Genomic DNA, 21173 nt, shown 5'->3' on the forward strand with positions numbered 1-21173 from the left:
CCTTGGGAGTCAAGTTCTGGGAGCTCTTCTACCCCATCTTGGCTCCCCTGGATTTTTTCTAAAGATCAGGTGTGTTTCAGACCTGAAGAGAGAGTAGAGGAGGTAAGATACTTGCCCTACATGTGGCCAACACTGTGTCAGAGCCAGTACCGCATATGGTTTCCCTGCACACTGCCAGGAGTCACTCCTAGATTGAATAGCCCCAGAGCACCATAAAACCCCAAAGAAATAAATAAAAATGAGACCAGTGTGTTTGGGTCACAGAGTTCTGTTACCAGGTTATTTGGCTACTGGTAATGGTTCGGTACTGGTACCATTCCTGAACACACTTTCCCAGAGGTGACTGTCCACCCCAAGGGGGAGGGGAAATGCATGTGGAACATGAACAGGGACATGAGGTTCCTGAACCTGAAGTACATCTCAACCCCACGAGAAGACTCCCTCCCCTGCCCTCTCCTGGCTAAGCTGAAGAGACCGCTGTCTCCCTTTTTAAAAATTCCACAGCCCAAGGCAATGCTCACCCCTGCACTGCCCCACTGTGGAGAAGGGGTGGCCAAGTCATAGGGTCTTGGCCGCTGCCAGCACACAGCAAGTCTGGGGTAAAAATCAATAGGTCTTCCTGAAGTATCCGGAGCACTGAGCACTTTCCACCTCACACAGAAAGAGAGAGCGCTACTGCCTTACAGAGCATCTGAGGTGGGAGGGGGAGTCCCAAACAGCCTTGGAAGGAAGGCCAAGCGGGGCTGCTGGAGATGGCCTCAGCCGTGGTTTCCACAGAAGCACAACCTTTTTCTGACACAGTCAGCACAGACAGCTGGACTCCAGTTACCGGAGGCTGGAAGCACCCCTCGCCCTCTTTTCTGTCAGAGACACAGTGCAGGGGCAGTGACTCAGAACACCAAATGTCCGGGTTCTACCTTTGGGTAGCATTCTTCACCCTGAGCCCTCTCTGCTACTACTTAAAGTCGAGTGTTCGGCTCAACCGGAGTGACTATGAGGATTCAGTCAGATCAAGGTGGGACAGGGATACCCCTGAGTGTCTTCTCTTCCTTTAATCATGGAAGCACTCAGAGGCGGGCATTGTTGGCGCTAAAGAATGCATTGCAGGGGAGAATGAGAGGCCAGAAAACTGAAAAATCATGAGAGTACACTTCCTGCATAATCTATTCATTTGTAAATGATGCCTTTTATTGAAATAAAAGCAGATAGAAAACTCTTTAAAATCTTAATACAAGTCAGGGGGGAAAATGGATTCTAGAAACAAGTTTTTCAAATGTCTAGACCCCAAACTCCAAAGGACAATCTTCCTTAAAGGACCCACTTCATCCTTGTACTTTACCTCCAACAAACCAACCCTCTCAGGGGAAAGCCTGTGGCTCTGACAGGGGAGGGAGGGGAGCAAGGAGGAAGGGTCCAGACTTCCACACAGGCTAGGTCAGGGGAGAGACCCTAAAGCAAAGAGAGACAAAGGTGTGTGAGGAGATGGAAATAGAGCCACCAGTCCCTCTAGAAGCTCAAAGGCAGCAAGACACCTGCCAAGACCAAGGGATCTTTGGATCTGGAAGACAAGCTTCCCCAAAGAAATCCTGTAGAAACACCCTGCAGAGTCTTCGAGAATCAATTTCCTTCCTCCTCTCCATGTCCCTTCTACTTTCCTCACCCTCTCTTCGCTCTGCCCCCCTGCTTCTCTCTCTGTCTCTCTCTGTCCCTGTCTTTCTCTGTCTCTCTCTCTCCTTCTCTCTCTCTCTCTCTCTCTCTCACACACACACACACACAGACACACACACACATCACAAAGACATCACTAGTGCTATTGAGAATCCTCTGGACATACATGATGTCTCGATTTTCAAACAAAACTACAGGACACTGAAGTTGATGGAAAAAAATTCCCTAACATGGATTTATTTTCATAAAATGCCTTACAAATGCATGTGCTATTAAATCACATTTACTTCTAGATTATAGGCCTTACCATCCATGAAAAAGTGAAATGACATAAGATCAGAGCTGTTCCAAAGATGCTGGACTACCTAATGGTTATATTAAGACGGATCAAATTCCAGCCCATTTCTCCCTCTCGACTTGAAGCGAAATCAAGCAAGAAAACTTAGTGTGATGAAATGATTCCACTTGCTATTTGAAGAATTCTCTTGTAACACAGACAACTCCTTTACGTTCATTCTCCCAGGCCACTGCAAGAGGTTGCTAAGGAAGTGACAGAAATAGAAAATATTCTAAATAATTAGTAATTTCTGAGGGGCAGGTTAGCTGTCAGGTTTTTTTGTTTTGTTTTGTTTTGTTTGGTCCAGGACTTTACACATGCTCAGTACAGACTAGACAAGCTCCTACTGGGCACCCCCTCTCCCCAGTTCCCACTCTTCTCTTCCTTCCTTTCTGTGTTAAGAAGAGATGCAGGTCTTCAAGCATCAAATCAGAGAGCCGCACTACCTGTGGTCACCTTGGAAGACAGCTGGCCCTCCAGTCCCTGAGAGCCAATGCATTCCCAAGTGTGTCTGTTTTATTTGGTTGAAAGTGTATTTCAAAGTTTTTAATTGGGAGAGAGATCCCGAGCAGTGCTGGGGTGGAGGGATGCTGGGAGCCACTCCCAGAAAAATTCAGCTAAGTGAGCTCAACAGATCAGTGCTTGGGCCTGCTGGCAGGTGGTACACTATTTGCAGTTCCATGATTAAATACGGGGCCCCACCGGTGCAAGCGAGACCTGTAGTCGAGCCCTTTGAGCTCTCACCCCAGCCCAAAGGGGTTCTGAGACAGCTGCTGTTTGGGCATTGGCCTTTCTCCCCCTTCTTGGATAATTACACCCCAGTTCTGCTTTAAAGAAATGCCCCATATCTCATTCTCTGTTTCCCAAGGGAAGTGACCCCCCACCTTCATTGAAGAGGATCTGCCTTAAGCCTCAAACCCTCCTTCCCTGGCTCCTCAAAGCACCACCAAGAGTTGCCCCAGTGGACAACAAACAAAAACAAAAGGATTTTCAACACAGTGCAGACTATGTTAATGAGAAAGTATTCATGGCGTTATTATAAATGAGGATATCCATGGTTCCACGTGTGATCATGGGAGTTGTCAGTTGAAATCAGAGGCAGTGTTCACATTCTAAATAGAAAATACAAGGATACACATTTGTATCTTCATGTGTTCTTATAATATTTTCTGTATCTCATGATCACTTCCATTAAATGTTTTAACATATTTATGGTAACATGGCATACTTATCATTTGTCCATATTCATAGTCATAAAATAGTGTTAAGAAGGAAAGAGAAATGGCACCTGGCAATATTCTCTCTATTAAAAGACACAAAAGAGGAAGGGGGTAGAATTAAAAAAAAAGACACCCAAAGTATTTGAGTTTGTTTATTTTATCCATATTCAAAACATCTTCTTTGATGTCTGTGTGTTGTTTATTGAAATGAGTCTCTTATAAAGCTTTTTATTTCACGGGGGCAAATATGGAGGGTTAATCCAAGCCGGAAGTCACAAGGAGTCACTCACATCCCAAATCTTGGAAATGCCTTAGCTGTTCTCAGCCTAGGTCTCATCACCTACTGACAGTGGGCGGAAATAGCAGGGACAGCTCAGAGTCATGTCAGCATCTTTCCAACTGACTCAGCAAGATTAGAGGTCTGTCGTGGCACCAGACCCAAGCCAGGCTGTCCCATGAGGAGAAAAGGAAAACCCAGACCTTCGCTCCAGGAGACGTATTAAGAACTAGGAAGCTTGGTGAGAGCAGAGTAACTATGACAACACTGTCTTTACTGGCATTTCCCAAAGAACAACTACGGAGCACCACAAGTAGGTGCAATGGTGCAAGGAAAGGCGATGTTGAGGAGAGGCTGGGCAGAGAATCAAATGGAGGGAGAGTGCCAGTCATGCTGCCATCTAAGGGAAGAGCATCATTGGGGCAAAGTGAACAAGGGCTAAAGATCCAGGCAGGGCCATGGTTTGGATTCTCAGGCACAGCCAGTTGGCCACAAGCCTCAAGGGAGAATACCGATGAGAGGAAACCAATGAACACAGTTGGAGAGGTAAGCAGTGGTCAGATCCTGAAGGGTCTCAGAGACCATTCTCAGATATCCAGGTTGATAGGAAGTCACTTGAAACTTCTCATAAAATAGGGGAGTTACGTGGGCTGTTTATCTTCTATCACTGTCAGTGTCCTCCCGTTGTTCATCGATTTGCTCAAGCGGGCCCAGTAACAGGCCCAGTAACATTCTGAGATTTGTTACTGTGTTTGGCATATCAAATACGTCACAGATAGCTTGCCAGGCTTTGCCATGCAGGCGAGATACTCTTGGTAGCTTGCCAGGCTCTCCGAGAGGGGTGGAGGAATCGAACTCAGGTCAGCCATATTGGCTGCATGCAAGGCAAACGCCATACCTGCTGTGCTATATGGATCACTTACTCTAGCCACTTGCAGAAAGTCTACAGAGGGGCCAGAGTTCCAGCAGTGCCAGCAGGATTGTGAGGATCCAGTCTACTATAGGAGTCTGGGCAAGGGATTGGGTGGGACCAAGGTCCCATATAGCCAGAAAGAACATGCATACACACATACACAGTAAACATCTACAAGATACATAGAGTGGTGATGTCTTACTCATCTTGGAACATGAGTACATATGTATGGCAGACTTGGAAGGTACTATGCTTACAGAAAAATAATATAGACATAGGGGGCTGGAGCAACAGTACAGCAGGTAGGGCGTTTGCCTTGCAAACAGCTGACCCGGGTTCAATTCCCACCATCACATATTGTCCCCTGAGCACCGCCAGGAGTAATTCCTGAGTGCATGAGCCAGGAGTATCGCCGGGTGTGACCCAAAAAGCAAAAAGATAAAAGGAAAAAAAAAACAGACATAAAGGATGTCAGACACAGGAAAAAGAGAGGACAAGTCGCTTAAGAGCACAATGAGAGACTCTGTGGTCACTTCCAGAGCCCATCGAGTGCAGGGCAATCTTAAGAAGCAAATGTACCCTCCACTCATTCTGTTCTTTGAGAATAAGAAGGATACAACACGGCCATGCATGATGCAACAGAGTTGGACACACAGAGGTTCTTCAGAAGTCTCAGTTCTGTATGCAGTCTGCCCTCACAATGTTTGATAGCCATGGTATATAATGGTTCCTGCAAATTAAACTTCTTAATCTAACTTTATGATAAGAGCGCTTGTCCTGTATTTCAGGTACTCCCTGGAGTGCAACATTCCAGAAAACCAATTACCTGCGGGAATTCATAGAAACGTGTGTGGATTAATAACAACTAACATACATTGGCTAAGCAGTTCCCAGTACATCTTCATTACTCCAGCCTTGTCAAAACATGGTGGCATTACTTCGAGGCTGTTACTCCCATTTCAAAAATGAGGGGGGAAAAGGGTCAAAGGCCTTCTGTATGCCCACAAACCAAGATTCCGACTCAAATCCTTCATTTCTCATTTGGGGCTCAGGGATTTTTTGTTTCATTGGTTGGTTGGTTTGGGGCTTGGAGGAACCACACTCCATGATGCTCAGGAGTTATTCCTGGTTCTGCACTCAGGAATCACTTCTGGTGGTACGTGGGTGATCATATTGGATGCCAGGGATCAAACTCAGGTGAGTCAAGTGCAGACCAAGTGCTCTACTTGCTGTATTATTTTGTTCTGTTTTTTTTTCCCAAAATATCATAGCGCTCCAAACATTCAGGTTATTCTTCAATAGAGGCACGCAAAGCACTTGGATTCAACTATTTCAACTCTAGAGACACTCAAACCTCTAAACTTGAGCAAAGGCTGAACCTGGAGGCACCAGGACAGCATCAGTTACACCTGTGGGGCAGAGCAAATCCAACACGGAGACTCAGTGCAACTGCTTAATTAAGTGGAATTTCGATAATGCACTGGGAGAAACATAATCCCAACTGCTCCTGGAGCACCATGGCCTTCCAGATACAATGCAACACTTCTAAAACCTAGGCAGCAGCTGAACCAAGGTCAGGTACCCAAGAGTACCTGAGACCATGGAAAGATACTTGTCTGTGACAGTGGGCTGTGTGACCCTGACACTGTCACTTGCCTGCTGGAAGTCTCTTTATGAGTAAAATTAGAACAGGAAAGTATTTCATGAAGCTTCAGTGAGGAATAAATGAAATAACATGCACTGCAGGGACCTCTGGGGGAGACTGTTTAGCCCACACAGATTGTTGGAGTGAGTTTCTCTTTCTTCCACTCAAAATAGCCTTGCAAATAGATTCTGTAAAAAAAGAGCTTAGAGCACTTCTCAGCCAGAGTTCCCCAAATTGTGTGAGTGTGATTTCTTTTCAAGAGGCTGGATTTTTGCAAGAAAACCTAGCACACAGAAACCAGCTCTTTCATTCATTCACTCATGATCCACCATTCATAAGCCACCATTTGTGAGTGCCTACTGTATGCAATCATTGTTCTGGGTCTAGGTAAGAAATAAGAAGGACGAGATCCCTTTTCACACACTGTCTCTGTTCTAGCAAGGAGGAGATACTAAGCACAGTGATCCAAGAGAGTAATATATGACCTGGAGGAAACAAAATGGCATAGAATGGCAGACATGGAAAAAGGTCTTTGAGGTAGGTAGTTGGAAAAGCTCTTTTGGAACAAGTGAAATCTGAGCCAACACTTGATGGGAGGTAGATGAGTAGACATAGGAAGATTAGAGATCCTGGCATGAGGGGTTTGGAGGGCAGGGCATGCAGCAGAAGGAGGGAAGGAAGAATTGAAAGCCCCTTAAGAGAATATGACTTTGTGTAGATGTACCAAAGTTTCTTTAATCAGTCGTCTGTTCTCAGGCACTTGAGTTGTTTTCAGATTTTTGCTATTGTGAATAAGTGTTCACAATAGTGCCGTGAACCAGTGTGAACCAGTGCTGCAATGAACATATAGGCACAGATGTCATAAAAGTAGAGAGAGAGTATGGGGAATATTGTCTGCCATAGAGGCAGTGGGAGGGTGGGAAGGGGGGTATACTTGGATATTGGTGGTGGGGAATGTGCGCTGGTGGAGAGATGTGTGTTTGATCATTGTGTGATTGCAACCCAAACAAGAAAGCTTGTAACTGTATCTCATGGTGATTCAATAAAATTTTAAAAAAGAGAGAGAGAATATGACTTGATCGCAGAACAGAAAGGAAGCCACTTCACAGTCAACTCTTGGGGCAAGATTCCTTCCACTGGCCTGTCCAAGAGACAAAACCAATCTAGATTTCTAGCAGGAAAAGGCTGGTGCTTGGTATTCTTGCCACGGGGCTAAAATAACATGCAGTAGAAGAAGAGCTTTGAGACAAATGAAATAGGAAGCTCCTAGTCTGGCTCTCAGCCCCACATTTTGAGTAAGCTACTTGAGCTTGCTAAGCCTCAGCTCCCAAATCTACAAAATATGGGAAGGTACCTAGTTAGACAGGTAGCAGCAGGTAAGACAAATGTTCCACACTCCACTCCAGGTAATGCAGCACAGCCTGGCACACACAAGTGTCTTGAGTGTCTACATCACTGCTGGTTCTGACACTGTGAGGCCTTTCTATCCCCGTCTCTCCCCGTTTCATATGAGATAGCCATCACTTGTCCTGGGTTTTATCTCTGCTTGGTAACAAACTTAAGCATGCAATTTGTATATGCACATGTACACTGACTCGTTAATATTGATCCCAACTTAACTGTTACTCCACACCTTGGCACCATCCTGCTACCCTTGTCTCTGCAATCAGCTACAACTCTAAGGAAGGATAACAGTGTTCATGCATCTAAGCAGCAGCTGTTGTCTCAGCAACCTCTCCTTGGCCAAATGAAACGTGGGCAGTAAAGCAATCCTGGATTTGAAGCACACCACTTGGACCACGTTCATCTGAACAATATTTTCAGACCACTGTCAAATACATCTGACCTCAATTGAGTAGTGAAGAACTCCAATAAATGGGGGTGGTGTGGGAGGAGGAAAAGAGAAGAAAATAAAAAAGAAATGCTATCAGAGAGGAGATTCTCTTTCCATTTCCTTCGTTCTTCTTTGATGCTACCCAGTAAAGCATTAAAATTTTATTTTTACAAGTTCCTTTGCTAAACTTATTCTCAGTTACTTTGTCTTTTTGGCTGATTCTATAAACAGAACCTCTCCTCTCATATTTTCAAAATGGTTGGCATAAGCATAGAGAAATGCTAGATTTTGCATGATAATTTCCTTACCAGTGATTTACTTTAATGAATCCTATTATTATTTTTTACAGATTCATGAAGGGATTGGTTACCCCAAAAGACACGTAATTACTCACAAAAGGTGGTGATTCTATTTCCTCCTTTCTGATTCTTTTTTGCATCTAATAGCATTATCTATTCATTCCTGAGCAATGATAAAATAATGATGATAATGGGTATTCTCACTCTGGATTTAACAAGAAGGTTTCTAATAATATACTATTAATGATGATGTTGGCTTTGGGCATAAGCCCCTTTTATTAACAGGCATTCTCAGTTCCCTGAATAAATATTTAATTCTATCAATTGTCTTTTTAGCATCCATAAAATAAATTACAGGATTTTTACATTTTCCCCATTAAGAATACTAAATTATTAAATAACATGATGATGTCCCTAAGATCAAACCATCCCTCCATTTCTGAAATAAATCCCAGAGTGTCAAGACTTCTATTACCTTGTAATAAAATCATTTACTTCTTTTCTTCACTCTATGAGCTCGCTAATCTTTAACTATCATTGGCTCATGCTTGACCTGAGAAGATAGTTGATAGTCAATACATGTTTAATGAATTAATAAATAAATGAACAAATAACTAAAGTAGTAAGTGCACGGTGACACTGGCCCTGATGTCATCCTGAAAGGACAGGGCTCCCTGACATGGATAAATTGGGTTAGACAAAAATAGTAACTCTTTCGTACTCACTTTTTCAGAAAGTGCTTTACAAAAGCAGAAAATAGGCCACAACTGGCAGTAAAGAACAAGAAGCAGAAACTCACTCAGACACCTCACGGTCATGGTCACGGTCCTCCCGTTATTCATCGATTTGCATGAGAGGGCCCAGTAACGTCTCCATCATGAGACTTGTTGCTACTGTGTTTGGCATATTGAATACATCACGGGTAGCTTGCCAGGCTTTGCTGTGAGGACGAGATACTCTCGGTAGCCTGCCGGGCTCTCTGAGAGGGGCGGAGGAATCGAACCCGGTTCGGCCAGGCCAGCTGCATGCAAGGCAAACGCCCTACCACTGTGCTGGGGCTGGAGGGCAGACACCTCACTGACTTAGACACGCCTCACACCCTCTACAACCCCCTTCCTGCTTGCTTCTGCCTTCAAACCGGTTAGCAGAGCCCAACAGTTTATATATAAATAAAGCAGGGTTAGTACTATTGAAACCTCAGAAGAGAAAGAGTAGGGAAGCATTTTTCTGCCAAGGGCTATTGGGATATTTGTTATATTACTCACGAACCACAGAGTTCAGGTAAATTTGCCACAAGCATCTAATGAGAAGCACACATAACAATTGACCATATGAATTTTTTTTGGCTTTTGGGGTCACCACTGGCTATGCACACAGGGATTACTCCTGGTTTTGCCCTCAGGAATTACTCCTGGCGGTGCTCAGGGGACCATATGGGATGCTGGGGATCGAACCCCGGTTGGCCATGTGCAAGGCAAGCGCCCTACCTGCTGTGCTACTGCTTCAGCCCCAACCACATGATTTCTTAGGCCTTTTGCAGCCACAGAGAATGAGGTATTCAAAAATCTTGGAGTCAGTTGGGGCCGGAGAGATAGTACAGTTGGTAATGGTGCTTGCCTTGCATGCAACCAACCCTGGTTTGATCCCCAACATCCCTGAGCATCATCAGGAGTAATTCATTAGTGAAGGCCAGGGGTAACCCCTGAACATTACCAGGTTTAGCCCCAAAACAAAAGTTATAGGGGTTGGCAAGATAATAGAAGAGTTAACACACTTGCCATGCATATGGCTAATCTGTGTTCCCCAATACCTCATATTGCCCCTGCGCACTGCAAGGAGTATGTCTTGAGCATATAGCCAGGATTGGCCACCAAACATCAACAACAAAATTACATATTCTACCTAATTCACAGGTTAACTTGCCCTTCTGTAAAATGCTTTACACACTCATTTTAAACAGGGGCCATCCTCAGCAGTATTTGAGGGTCCTGGGGGTACTACTAGGTGATAATGCTTGGCTTTACTAATACAGTCCTTCAAATATAATTGCTCATTGCTTGGAGGTATTCAGGAATCCCCAAGACACAAGTGGCAGCACATGCAAGGATCCCAGGGCTGCACACAGTGCTCAGTGACCAGGAAGCACTAGAAATCAAGCCCACCGTCTCAACATCCTAGGTATGTGCTTGACCACTTGAATTATCTCCTCACCCAGTTTCATACATTCTTAAATAAAATCTTTTTAAAAATTAAAGAAACGCAATCCTAACCAGTCAGTGTTAAAAAAATAAATACCAACCGCCTGCTTTTAATTAATGGCAAGATGGGCTGAAAGGCTTCCTTAGTGAATTATAATTTCAGACTGAAATTCCCAAGACAGTTATGGAGGCGCTTGTTAAACCGCAGAAACCAATGGAATCAAGAGGTTACTTGAACAGGGCGGTGATTCAATCAGTTCCAGAGAAATCATCTATTATGCAAAACCCAAACCTTTCAAACTTTCTAAAATACAGCCCTAGCCATCTTTCCATCACCTAATGTCTCCAGGCTTCTCTCTCTCTCTCTCTCTCTCTCTCTCTCTCTCTCTCTCTCTCTCTCTCTCTCTCTCTCTCTCTCTCCCCTTCAATTTTAAAGCAAAAATCTAGCGTAAGAATAAGTAAATTTTGGAATGACGGCTGGAGACCACCAATTAAAACAATCCAATCTCAAGAGAGTTACAGGGTCTTGAAAGGTGCTGCATCCTCAGAGGTTTACAGCTGTGCAGAAAAACTAACATGAAGCACATCATGGGGACTCTCAATATTTCCATGCTAAGCCAGGGCAGTTTTTACCATGGACTCCATAATGGCATTTTTGTCAAAAGTCCAGAAAGCCACAGGTCCCCAGACTCATGCCCTATGTGCCCATTCTGACTGCTGTCCCTTCCTGAAATCAGAGGACTCTGCCTTCCTGACTCAAATTACAACTGACCAAATTCTGGAATCCAGTTTTGATTACTCTCTGGAGAGCTCCTTAAGAGCTGCTTCAAGATTTGCAATCCCTCATTCAGACATAATCTTGAAATAAAAGACTATCTTCAAATAAAAAATGCATGACAGCCCTCTCTTTAGGGTCTTCAGTGCTAATAGGCAGGATTCCTTTTTGGAAAGGGAGAAAAGAAAAATAAAAGCAACATAGAAAGGTAAAATGGGAGAAAAGAGTAGAAATAAGAGGAGAAAGAAATTGGCGATATTGCCAACTGTGTGTGCAGCATGTTAAGTACCATTTCATTTCACCATACCTCTTTAGAACAGGTGATATGGAACCCATACTGCAGATGAAGGAACAGATTTGGCCATATTCAATAATCGGTCCAAGGTTGCATAGTGCAACTGCAACAGAGTCTGGAGCAGAGATACAAAATTGTGCTCCAAAAGGAGTTTCTTCTGGCCTATCAATGTCCTCCCTCTGACGGGCTTAATACAGAAGCTTAGTGGGTGAATGGACTCTATGAAGACAACAGAGTCTCACTATTGAGAAAATAGAATTCAACCATAAAAAGAAAAATGGATAAATACAAATAAACTGGCACAAGGCTAGAATACAGTAAAGGAAAACCAAGAATCCAATCTTTATGAACACAATTTATCTATATGGATCAAATATGGGCACTGAGTTGAGGGCTGCCCCCAACTTCCAGCAAAGTCTTCTGAAAACCAAAGAAAATTTTAGATACAAATTGTCTTTCTTCTGACTTTTTTCCTGTTTACATGAGAACCTCTGCTACTGTTGCAGTAAATCCAGAAGGTATTTTCTCCATGTTGATACAAATTTTGTACAGGGGAAGGAGGAATCTAAACCAAAATAACAAAAAATTTTAACCATAATTCAAAATATTATGGGTAAACCAGTTAGTTTCTGAAATTAGTTTAAACTAATGGTAGCTGACTGGCTATGACCAGCCCACAAATGTGTTTTGCTTGTCCCACAGAGTTGGCCAACACTTTTAAAAAAATTCAGTCCGTGTCCACGCCAACACAGGTTGCTTTTGTTCTTTTGGATATGGGCCAGTCTCTGTGGTGTGAGATGATATCTCATTGTTGTTTTGATCTGCATCTCCCTGATAATTAGTGATGTAGAGCATTTTCTCATGTGTCTTTTGGCCATTCGAATTTCTTCTTTGGAAAAGTTTCTGTTCACTTCATCACACCATCTTGGCCGACTGGTTCAGTCCTTTTGGAAAACAGTAGGAACGATTCTCAAAAAATTAGAAATTGAGCTCCCATTTGACCCAGCAATACCACTCCTGGGAATATATTCCGGAGAGGCAAAAAAAAGTACAGTCGAAATGACATCTGCACTTCTATGTTTATTGCTGCACTATTCACAATAGCCAAAATCTGGAAAAAAAACCCTAGTACCTGAGAACAGATGACTGGTTAAAGAAACTTTGGTACATCTACACAATGGAGTACTAAGCAGCTGTTAGAAAAGATGAAGTTATGAAATTTACATACAAGTGGTACTTCATGGAAAGTATCATGCTAAGTGAAATGAGTCAGAAAGAGAGGGACAGACATAGAAAGATTGCATTCATCTGGGGAATATAAAGTAACAAAATAGGAGACTAACACCCAAGAATAATTGATAAGTACCAGGAGGTTCACCCCCTGGCCTGGATGCCAGCCCCACATGCTAGGGGAAGAGGCAGCTCAGATAGAGAAGGGAGCACCAAATAAAGGGTGTTGGGAGAATCCTACCAGGATGAGAAATGCATGCTGAAAGTAGACTATAGACCAAACATGACTGCCACTCAATGCCTCTTTTGCAAACCACAGCACCCAAAAGGAGACAGAAAACAAAAGGGAATGCCCTGCCACAGGGGTGGGGTGGGATGGGGGGGTTGGGGGTGAAAGAAATACTGGGAGCACTAGAGGTAGAGAATGGGAACTGGTGGAGGGATGGGTACTTAATCATTGTATAACTGAAAGCCAAGCAAAAAAAATATTGGAAGTCTACAACTGTACCTCATGTTGTTTCACTAATAAATTTTTTTAAAATTTCAGTCCATTACCAATATTAAAATCGAAAGATTTTGCGTTAAAAACTGAGTTTCCAGTTTCTCCCACTAAATAAAAGATCTGATGACCTTAACACATTTGCACATGGAAAATACATAAATGTAACTAGAACAAGACAATCACTACCCCCTTCCAGAAGTTATCCAAGTTTCTCCCCATCTATTCTCTTTCACTCCCTTATATCATCACCTGGGTCCTAACGGCATGGTGACCCTTTTAAAGGGATCCCTTAAAGGAATAAACTGGTATGAACTGCAAAGCCAATCATTATTAGACTTTTCCCCAAAAAATACCCAGTGAGAGATTCTTGAGTCAATATCATGCCAGCTGTGATGGAAGGTAAAGCTTATGAGACCGAAATGACTTGAGAAATAGAAAATTCCAGTGGACAAGCCTGTTGGATTTTTGCTCTAGGATACTTATCTTCCCTTTGGAAAACAAGTTTGCTTTTATTATTTCATTTCTTCCTCCCAACAATCTTGCAAGGAAGGAATTACTCTCAGGTGAATAAACAAGATGATGCAATTAGGAAATTGCAAGCCTTAAAGGTTTTGAACCCAGCTCTATTTAGACACAAACAAATGCTTTTGATATAACAAACATTCTGTAATTCCAGGAGTCTTATCTCTCTCTCTCTCTCGCTCGCTCGCTCGCTCGCTCGCTTGCTCTCTGGCTCTGTCTGGCTATCTCTCTGTCTCTTTGTCTCTCTCTATCTGGCTCTCTCTCTCTCCTTCATATGGATGGGTGTCTCCTTACTCACCGTTTAAAGTGAGAGCTGGGCTCCATAGCATCAGCCTCACCTGGGATAAAAGACAGACTCTCATGTCCCTTCCTGATACACGAGAAACAGCACCTGCCCCACAAGTCACATGCACTTAGAATCGAACAAGGACGATTCTCCATGCCCACTCCCCAGTGAAAACATAGTGTGAGGCACAAGTCTAAATTCAAAGGTTCTAGTAGGTATATCTGAAAAATATGAAGAGGCTTGCTTGTTACCACCTCCCTCACCTCTCTTTAAAATGTCAGTTCCAGGAGAAGAACCTCTCTTTAAAATGTCAGTTCCAGGAGAAGACATTTTCTTTTGTCTTGTTCACCAAAGTACTGGCCACACAGCGACTGACTGCACAGCTATGATAAAGATGATTGGAGGCAGGAAGGAATGGATCCTTCTAGAACTCTGTGTGGTAGCATGGTACATGGAAACAAAGCAGTCCATGGGAGTTGGACGGAAGGTCAGTACCAGCCGAGCTACTAGAAGCAACTCACTTCCCCTTGGGAACCCCTCTGTAAAAGTGGAGAGTTTGTCCAACACACAGCCTCACACAAAACCAGAGGGTGGGATTCATCTCTGAAGCACCAGCCCCCATTACAGATACGGTTCATACCAGCCTCTTTCCACCATCCTCCTTCATTCTCTGTGCAGTCCCCATGTGCAAACGATTCCTGGACCATGTTCCTCTGGGACACATGGGCAGTGCACAATGGACACATGATTCAAACTGCTTTCTTACCCCAGCCTAAGAACATGTGTTTTAAACTGCTGGCAGCGAAGATGTGGACACAACATGAAGCCATGGAGGGTCAGTTCCCATCACCTTGGAGCTCAGTGGCCTCTAAAGCAAAGTCGCCAAGATGCCCAGGACAAGCAAGATAACGCCTGTCATCTCAGTTGCTCTGTCCTGCTGTGGACAGTTGACCTGCCGCAAAGTTTCTAAAATGAACTTAAGGTGGCCAGAGGAACTCTTTTATCAGTTCATCTAAGGAACCAAAGTACAGGAACTTGGACACATGTGAGCATTTGGCCAACAGGACCCCTAGCATCATATGATCCTTGAGCATCACTAGGTACAACCTTAAAGGCTCCTGAAGTTCCACTAGATGTGGCCCTAGTGACCTTTAAGTGAATAATCCCTGAGACCACAGCCCCCAACAGAACCACATCCTTGGACCCCTGCACTGAGCACCACTTGGGAGACATTCCCCCCACAACCCACCAAAAAATGGACCATGGTAGCTTTGCTCTTTAAATATTTGGTGGGGAGGATGTGTTAGGTGAAAAAAAGAACAGACGGTTCAATCTAGTCCCCACAAACTTATCAAACACTGCCCTATGTCAAGCTACCAAATGAAGCATCTCAGTAGCTTTAACACACATGCCCTAATCCATTAGTCTCTCGGGCCTATTAGTCCACCTGAGGCGCATGTTCTCATCTCTGGCGTGTTTTTAAATCACATTAGCTCAACAGCATAGGAGAAGGCAGACCCTGGCTTTAAAGCTATGGGGAGTGACACGACAGAGTGGAGATCAACCTCCCAGGCTTCTGGGCTGGCTGGGAACAGCCCTGACTTCTGCTCTCCCTCTTGCTGAAAGCACAGACAACATAAAGACCTGAAGAATTAGCCGTGCATGTGGAAAAGAGAAACTGAAATAAGAAAATGGCGAGAAAGCCGACGTTTTTCATGAATCTCGAATCGGGTGAAGGATCAGGATTTGGATGAGCTTGTACCTATCTATCTACGGCAAGGGAAGTGGCGACACTAAGGAGAGAAGCCACTGCTTTTCAAAGATAATGAGACAGCGCAAGGATACGAGAATAGGATTTCTGTCACTGGTCTGAATCAACACTACTGTTTCCTCTTCTACAGCATAGTATGCATGTGGTCCCCTTTTCCTGCATCAGAGATTGAAAGGAATATGAGTAAATTGGGGGGAGGGGGTGAGTCCCACAGAGGTCCTCAGAGAAGGGGTCCCTGGAGAGATGACACATGGCCCAGGGCCAGTCCCACCAGTTCAGGTCCTTTGGGTCCCAGACCCTTCTCAGCAGTCACATGTGGGGCTGAGGGTCCGGCTGTGGCGAGCAGCTGCTCTTTCAGCCCTGCAAATGAGTGCTGCCAAGAATTCTCCTTGGATAAGGTTTGGAGATGGCAGATAGGACACAGAGACGACGCATGATGCTCTTCAGTAACTATCAAGGGAATGCAGTTCCATCCACGTGTCTCAGGCTAATTGTTCTAGGACCGGTTACCGGGTATTGACAACAGGACCCCAATACCATAAGCGATGGCCAAGGATACCTGGGATGCAATAGTATCTTCAACGGGTAAGACTGACCCCTGGGGTAGTTTATGTGCTGACTCTTAACAGTTTCAGTACACACACACACACACACACACACACACACACACACACAGCAGAAAGCGGCAGCAGCAAATCTGGTCTTTCTTATCCTCTTATTCAAAAAAGTCTGGAGCCACTAAGAGGGGCTTCCCAACAAGCCTTTCCTCACTAATTCCTCAACTTCATCCTAAATCTTCTGAGTGAACCAAGCCCCCACGTTTTCTCTTTTTCCAACTGCTGCTGAACCCATACACATCCTGGAAAGATTGGACCAATCTTTCTTCTTTATGCTGAGGGGCAGCTGACATTTCTCCCAAGATACACAGCTTTAAAGTTAGTACTGGAGAGAGCCACCCTCAGCCCTCAAGAGCCAATGTCACACCACAAAGAAGCACAGAGCCATCCTATAACCAACAGTTAAACAACTAAAACCTTCCCAGACATCAGACTCTGTATTTTGCTGTTGTTGCATTAATCATCCTAACACCTTTTAAATTATAACCGCAAACTGGAAGCCATGGCTTGTGATGTTATAAATACTGATTTTTCCAGTTAAATTAGGCATTTGATGTTTTATGTTTTGATAGGAAGGGGCTGTTTGAAGCCTCCTAAAATATTGCAATTAGTTCTCTCTGTTGAAACAGACAAGACAGTAACAGACACATTCGCTGCTTCAGTTTAATGTGCTGGAATGTGTATGCTGAAGTGTACTTGAAGCTTCGAAAACACGCAGCACATTTTTAAAAGTTGAAGAAAATGATCACAATACATACATTTATATACCTGTGAAGTCACTTCTAAAACTTTACCTGTCTGTACTTTCCATTTAGAAAGCACCTCTCTTCCCTGGGAAGAGGACTTGTCAAGAAACAAGCCTTATTTTATCAAGTGGCTCTGTTAAGATGATAACATCACCTTACCTGACAAACCCTGTGTTTCTGTTTGACAAATGCAATTAATTACTCAGATGCAACCGATGGGGGACCAGCCAACCAAATCTGCTTTCGAGAGAGGCTTAAAAAGGGGAGCCAAGAGGTGAAAAATTTGTCTGTGAGGCATTTGCACCACTCATGTCTCAGATCTACTGGCTGGCTAACAGAATCGTGCCTTTATTTTACCTGCACTGAACTTTCTACCCTCCTCTCCCTTCTCTTGGGGACACGCGGTGCGAAAGGAGGGCTGCGGACCATCTCCCAAGACGGCGACTCCCCTCTCTCTTGGGATGGAGGCGCCCAGTTAGAAGTCCTCCAAACTCCCGAGATACCCACTGCCCTGTAGACACTGCACCCTCCGTGTTATAGCCATCCAAGTGCTCACTCAGCCAGCGGGGAGGGAAAGTTCTGGAGATGGGGAACACCTTTAGTATTTACTAGAAAGCCCAGACTCGCCGGCATCAAACGTTTAACCGTTCCCTGCTCGCTTTTGCTCTAATCTGAAAACCACCAAAGTTGGATTCCAGCTACGCAAGTGCCTGGGAGAGCGATTCCCGAGAGCTTCCGAGGGGGATCTCAAAGCCCCCGTTCATCCGTCCAGCGATCCCGCTACGTTTCAACACGGATGCGCTGAGACCCGGGGAACACCCCGCGGGCACCCGGACGTGGGGATTCCCCGGCGCGGAGCCGGCACCTGCAGAAACCAGCTCAGACCCGGGAGCAGGCAGGGCAGCGGGGCGCCGGCCTCCCTTCCCGGGCAATCAGGTGCCGCTCGGCCCGCACCCCGGGCGCGCTGCACCGCGGCCCGCGCCCTCCCAGGAGCTCCGGCTGGCGAGGCGCCCGCGCGCGCGCCCGCCCGGGGCCGGGGGATGCGCGGGGCAGGCGGCGGCGTCCCCCGCGGCTTGCCCCTCGCGGGGCGTGCGTCCCGTCCCGCCCGCCGAGCCCCCGGGGGTCCTACCTGTACCACTCGAGCCCCTTCTCGTAGTTCCTGTCGAAGAAGTGCGGCTCAACGCCCACCGCCCGCACGTCCGGGTGGACGCGGATCGCTTCCAGCAGCGCGCGGGTCCCGCCTTTCTTGACCCCGATGATGAGCGCCTGGGGCAGCTTCTTCTCCCCGTAGTCGGGGGTGCTGGCGGCGCCGCCCCGCTCGCCGCTGGCGTTGGCCGCCCTCCGGCCTGCGAGCTCCTCGTCGGCGGTGCTGGACTCGGGCGCGTCCCTGTCCAGCAGCAGCGCGCTGGGCGCCGTCACCATCGCGCCGGGCGCCAGCGGGGTCCGGAGCCAAGCGTCCCGGGCGCCGCCGCCGCCGCCGCTCGCCAGCCCCCAGCCCTCGTTCGCCGGGCCGGCGGGCCGCTCGGGGGCTGCGGGGGGCTCGGGCGGCGCCCCCCGGCTCGCGTTGTCCGGCGGCGGCGGCGGCGAGGGGGCGCCCGGGCGCGCGGGGGGAGGCGGCCGCGAGGGTGGCGGCGGGCTCGGCGGGGGCTCGGCGGCGGCGCCCGGCGGCTCCTGCAGCGCCAGGGGGAACTGCAGCGAGCCCGAGCCGCCCAGGAGGCTGTAGCACAGGTAGGTGACGGACAGGGACAAGGTGCACATGAAGAGCAGCTTGCGCGCCGGCGGCCCCTTAGCCGAGACGCCGGGCGGCGGCGGCGCGGCCAGCGGCGGCAGCGGCGGCGGCGGCGGCGGCGGAGCTGCGGGCCACGGGGCCATCGCGGCTCCCGGCTCGCGGCGGCGGCGGCGGCGGCAGCCCCCGGCGCTGCCCGGACATGGTTTCAGCCGCCGCCCCCGCCGCCGCCGCCGCCGCCGCTGCCCAGCCGCCCCGGCTGCATGAAGCGACGCCGCCGCGCCCTCGGTGCCGGCCGCTGTCCCGCTGCGCCGGGGGGGAGCCCGGCCGCATGGCCCCCCCTCCCCGCGCCGCCCGCCCCCCGCGGCGAGCCCCCGCCTGCGGGCCAAGGGGGCACCCTCGCCGGCGGCACCTGCTCCGTCCGCCGTGCCCCCGCTCCGCCGGCTCCGCCGCGGCCCCCGCTTCGGCCCCTGCCGCCGCCGCCGCGCGCGGGCGCAGCCCCGAGTTCCTTCCCCGCTGCTAACTTTCTGCGGGGAGAGCGCGAGGCGCCGAGGGGAGGCGGACGGGGCCGGGCGCGCGCCCCGCGCCACCGACGGAAGGGGGGTGCGCCTCGCGCGCGCCTGCGGAGGGGGCCGCGGAGCGGGGGCGTGCGCTAGGGCTGGGGCACCCCGCGAGGCGGAGACCGTGCCCCCCGCCCAAGCACACGCGCGCGCGCATGCACACACGCACGCACACACACACACACGCGCGCGCGCACCCACGCGCAGACACACGTGCACACGCACCCGCGGCTCCACATTGCACACGCACGCCCGGGAGGGGCTCCCCGCCCAGCCCCGCGCGCCTCCCCTCTCCCCGGAGCCCGCGTCGCCCGCTTCTCCGCCTCTTTCCTAAGACTTTCCGGACGACTTCGAGCCCCAGCTGGCCCCCGGCTCCGCGCACCAGGCACAGGAGGGGACCCCAAGACCGTGGCCCTCACTGGTCCCTTTGCCCTGGGACGCCGGCCGGCTCGACCCAGCCCTGCCCTGCCCTTCTCTCACCTTGGCTAGCCACCTGCCTCCCGCCCCAGCGTGATTTCTTCTCTCTCAGCAGCTGCTCCATGCCAACTTTCAGCTACCCCCCATCGTTGCTGGAAGTGCTCCCTGGGTGGAGTTTCGTGCAAAGCCCCGCACCCCGGGTCTCCCTGCCCCTACGCCGGTCCCGCCGCCTGCGGTCTGTGATTCTGCTCCGGGACAGTCGTATCCACCAACGGGCACACACCTTCGCCAGCCACGTGCTGGCACTGGCTCTGAGGGTTTTCCCAGAACTGAACTGTGTCTCCAAGCCCCCTAATAAACAGGGACAAGAAGCTGGGTGTCTGTGCATTGTTTCACTGAATTAAAACATTTTTTCAAATTTTTATTTGCCGAGAGCGGTCTACTTCTCCGCCTTGGGAAGTGGGGGTTGGGAGGATCGGAGGGGGAAGGTACTAGCCAACATCAGGAGACTTGGGAAGATTCTAGAGTCTGCTTCCTGTTGCCTTTTGCTGGGGAGGAAGGGAAATGGAGCTTGGAGTGGAGGGTGGGAGGAAGAGGAAGAGGGAACAGAATCATCACCTGAAACCCGGAAATCTCCTACTTGAGGACAGCGACTGGCCTTTCCGCATGTCACTCGGTCTGTTCGGAGTGTTAAGGCTGACTCCAGCTAGCCCTGCAACCTGGCAGCCCCCCGCCCCTCCCCACACCCTGCCAGCCGCAGCGAGGTACCTGAAGGGTCTTCTTCCACCTCTTGGGCTGATGCTGTTGGCACTTCAGGTTTTGTTTGATCGCGTAATAGGAACAATAGTTGAAAGGAAATGTATGCAATGTCTAAATATTAACTAGCTACGGAGTGCCAACGAGGAAGGGAAACGTTAATCAAATAAGATGAAGAACACGGACTTTTCCCTGAGTTAACAAAAGCTCACTGCTGCTCTCAGCTGGACACGAGCTTCCTTCACTGCGGCTTTAGTTCAGATAAAGATTATTCCTTTATAATATATTTTTTATGGTACACTGGAGACCTCTGAAATGCAGAGTCTGGTGTCCTGTAAATCATTCCGTGTAACTAGGGATGCTTTTTCACACACCGCACAACTGTGTTGGGTAACAGAACCGGGATGGGCCAACTGATGCTGAGAAACACAGGCACCCTGTCTTTTTCAGCTCCCAAGCTGCTTCTAGAGGGGCTACATTGGGAGGGGGAGTCCCGGGCCTCAACAAATGCCAGCAAGGCCAGGCCCACCTCCCTGCCAAGGCCCAGAGATGCCAAGTACCGCTTGACCAGCATGCTCC

General features: G+C 48.1%; 1 protein-coding gene across 1 annotated transcript in view; it reads right to left on the reverse strand.

The window, feature by feature from the left end:
* The window catches only part of HS3ST4 (heparan sulfate-glucosamine 3-sulfotransferase 4), a 481972-nt gene extending 462965 nt beyond the window's left edge, over nt 1-19007 (reverse strand). The window contains exon 1 of the mRNA XM_056138775.1: nt 18265-19007. Within this exon, the coding sequence (XP_055994750.1) occupies nt 18265-19007 (743 nt within the window). The remainder of the gene's footprint in view (nt 1-18264) is intronic.
* Between the last annotated feature and the right edge of the window lie 2166 nt (nt 19008-21173).

Source organism: Sorex fumeus, unplaced genomic scaffold (genome assembly GCF_029834395.1).
Source record: "Sorex fumeus unplaced genomic scaffold, SorFum_2.1 ptg000130l, whole genome shotgun sequence".
NCBI classification, from domain to species: domain Eukaryota; kingdom Metazoa; phylum Chordata; class Mammalia; order Eulipotyphla; family Soricidae; genus Sorex; species Sorex fumeus.